The following is a 2,844-nucleotide window of genomic DNA, read 5'->3' on the forward strand; positions in this document are numbered from 1 at the left end:
GCCAGTGCATACAAATTTTCTAATATAATATTTGCAAACATTTTTCTCTGAGATATATAATTATCAATATTTTATTGTATGTTAATTGCTTTTAAGAATTATTTAACCTTAAAAATATTTTTAAGCAGTAGCATTCATGTATTTTGATTATCGAAGTTATTTGAAAAGCAATGAAATATCTAGATACATACACAAAATATAACTAAGAGTCAATCATATATATTTTGATCAATATTTAGGTAAGACTTCCAAATAGCCTACCTTCAAATTTAATGAAACTTGCAGCAATTGTAGAGCATTAAAGAACACGTACACACTATAAAGGATTTTGTACGGAAACAAATAGGAACGGAGAAATTAAAAAAAATACAGATGATAAATTGTATGATTACCTATTGGGTAATTGTTTACATGGAGGGAGTCACCTTGGATGACCTTGATATTTTAATATCTTGTCAAGGTCACCTTCCTGAGTGACCTTTAGAAAGTTTCAGTCCGCGCTCGTTATTTATTCAGAAGTTATTAACACAAAAAATTTGAGAAATGTGGCTGTTATTTTGAGTATTAAAAGGCATAAATGACTAATATAATGTTGAAATAGTACATGCATGAACAAAGAAAATACGATGCAATACAATACAAATGAATAATTTGCACATCGCCGTCTATCATATAGTATAATAATATACACAGAATCAGCAGTGAGAAAGAGAGAAAAAAAGAGAAAAAGAAAAACAGTACACACGTAAGCGAGGGAAGAGCAACCGCACCTTCCCCGAAAACAGGGGTGTGGAGGTGAACCTCGGTTCGCGTGAAAAGTGTATGCGTGAACTTTTCATGCGTGGAAAGTTAATATAAAATTTTAAATAATACTTTAATTGTGTGTGTATAAACAGTACACACGTAAGCGAGGAAGGGGCTACCGCACCTCCCCCGAAAGCAGGGGGGTGAATTTCGGTTCGCGTGAAAAGTGTATGCGTGAACTTTTTATGCGTGGAAAGTTAATATGACTTTTTAAATAATACTTCAATTGTGTGTGTATAAACAGTACGCACGTAAGCGAGGGAGGGGCTACCGCACCTCTCCCGAAAGCAGGGGGAGGTGGAGGTGAACCTCGGTTCGCGTGAAAAGTGAATGCGTGGAGGCAGTAGGTTCCGCCCCCTGCGGGGGCTCCACTATTGTTAAACTAGACACATAGTGTGCCTTCAAAGTACATGCGTTGGCTTTAAAATTTCCATTCACTGCTTTAAAAAACTTTCCTTTGTTCATACATGTACTATGTCCACAAGTTTCATCAAATTTCAGCCACTAGATTATTGTCTATAAATTAGAATAAAAATTTTGAATTTTTGACGCCAATTTCTCCGTTCCTATTTGTTTCTGTACAAAATCCTTTATAGTATGAACGTGTCCTCTAATGGTCAACAATTGCTGCAAGTTTCATCAAATTCGGAGGTAGGGGCTATTCGAAAGTTGAGCCAATATTTATAATATGTCCGTAAATTTACATAATAAACATATATACATACATTTTTTAGAAGAACAATGGAAGTTTCTGATTACCTTAACTGACGAGTTTTATCCCATTGGAAAAGCTTGGGGATTCTTTTTTCCCGTAATATCCATCCGTCATTCGAATGGTTTAGAGGTAAAATATGAAAGAAATATTATCCTGCTTTTTTTAGTATTGATATATTGACGATAAGGTGTTTATTTTTTTGTTTTTTTTTTATTTTAAAAAAATATATTTGTTTGTCAAAAGTCTGAAATAATTGTATATTTAAAATTAAAGATGATTATCTCTTATTCATTCATCTCTCAGAGATAATTAAATATTTAAAATACTTTTTGAATCAATTAATTGATTATTTAAATGGCGTCTAAATTAAATAACATTTAACTTAATATTTTCTGTAATTTTAGACAATATTAAGCAGCACAAAACATATCAAAAAGAGTCTTCTTTATGATGTTTTACAACCTTGGTTCGGTACAGGTCTTCTCACTAGTGGAGGTAACATCACAATATTAATATAAATAATGGTACATGTTTTATTAAGGTTTGTTTTTGCTTGTTATTAAATTTTGTTTCAAGTTTTAATTTTGTTGATAACAGAATAAATCTATGTAACATAAACAGCATATATTATATCACACAGTAATTAAATTTACATATATGTTTACAATACCTCATATTAATCATAAAAAAATAATTGTAAGTATTATTAAATATAAGAAAATAAATTAATAATTAAAATAATTACATTGAATATAAATATTATAAAAAAATAATAATAAGGGTATAAAAAAGAATTTCTTTCTTGTACGTTTGTTTGAGATTGTGATAATCCGTATCACGAAAACCGCTTTCGGTTGCATGTCAGCGCGAGCACGCTTTCAATAAAATATTCGCATAAAATTTCTATTCAAAAGAGTGGCCTTTGTCACGTTACAGCATGGATCTTTCGTTATTCTTTCCAGAAAGTTCGATATTAGCAATAACGCAGCCACGGCTGACCGGTCGCACAAACAAAGTCAAGCAACCCGCTCTCTCACACAAAGGAAAGATTCATGCTATAAACATTGCGGTCGCAAACAAGTAACGATCACTTCGGGTCGTCACGTGAAAACGTCAGCTCGATGACGTAGGCCGCCGATGGCCAATCATCCTCCCGAAAATATTGGTAATCTGCCTGGAGGGAGCCTCGTCTCGAAGGTGATAAAAGATCACCGCTGCGCCGCGGAATCGATTCTCGTTCGCAGATCACCCCCCAAGTATATCTATACGACCGCTTATACACCGCCTTACGCGTAGAGATCCGCTCTCTCTCTTCGCTGTCGAAG

General features: G+C 33.6%; 1 protein-coding gene across 1 annotated transcript; it reads left to right on the forward strand.

The window, feature by feature from the left end:
• The first annotated feature begins 1,335 nt into the window (after nucleotides 1–1,335).
• On the forward strand, nucleotides 1,336–2,802 carry LOC112458846 (cytochrome P450 4V2-like). The gene is made up of 3 exons (XM_025022664.1): nucleotides 1,336–1,648; nucleotides 1,924–2,014; nucleotides 2,482–2,802. Exons 1-3 carry the CDS (start codon nucleotides 1,493–1,495, stop codon nucleotides 2,601–2,603), a joined length of 369 nt encoding a protein of 122 aa, XP_024878432.1. The 5' UTR covers nucleotides 1,336–1,492; the 3' UTR covers nucleotides 2,604–2,802.
• Nucleotides 2,803–2,844: the final 42 nt, after the last annotated feature.

The sequence above is a fragment of the Temnothorax curvispinosus genome, unplaced genomic scaffold (genome assembly GCF_003070985.1).
Source record: "Temnothorax curvispinosus isolate PA1 unplaced genomic scaffold, ASM307098v1 QBEX01009268.1, whole genome shotgun sequence".
Taxonomy (NCBI): domain Eukaryota; kingdom Metazoa; phylum Arthropoda; class Insecta; order Hymenoptera; family Formicidae; genus Temnothorax; species Temnothorax curvispinosus.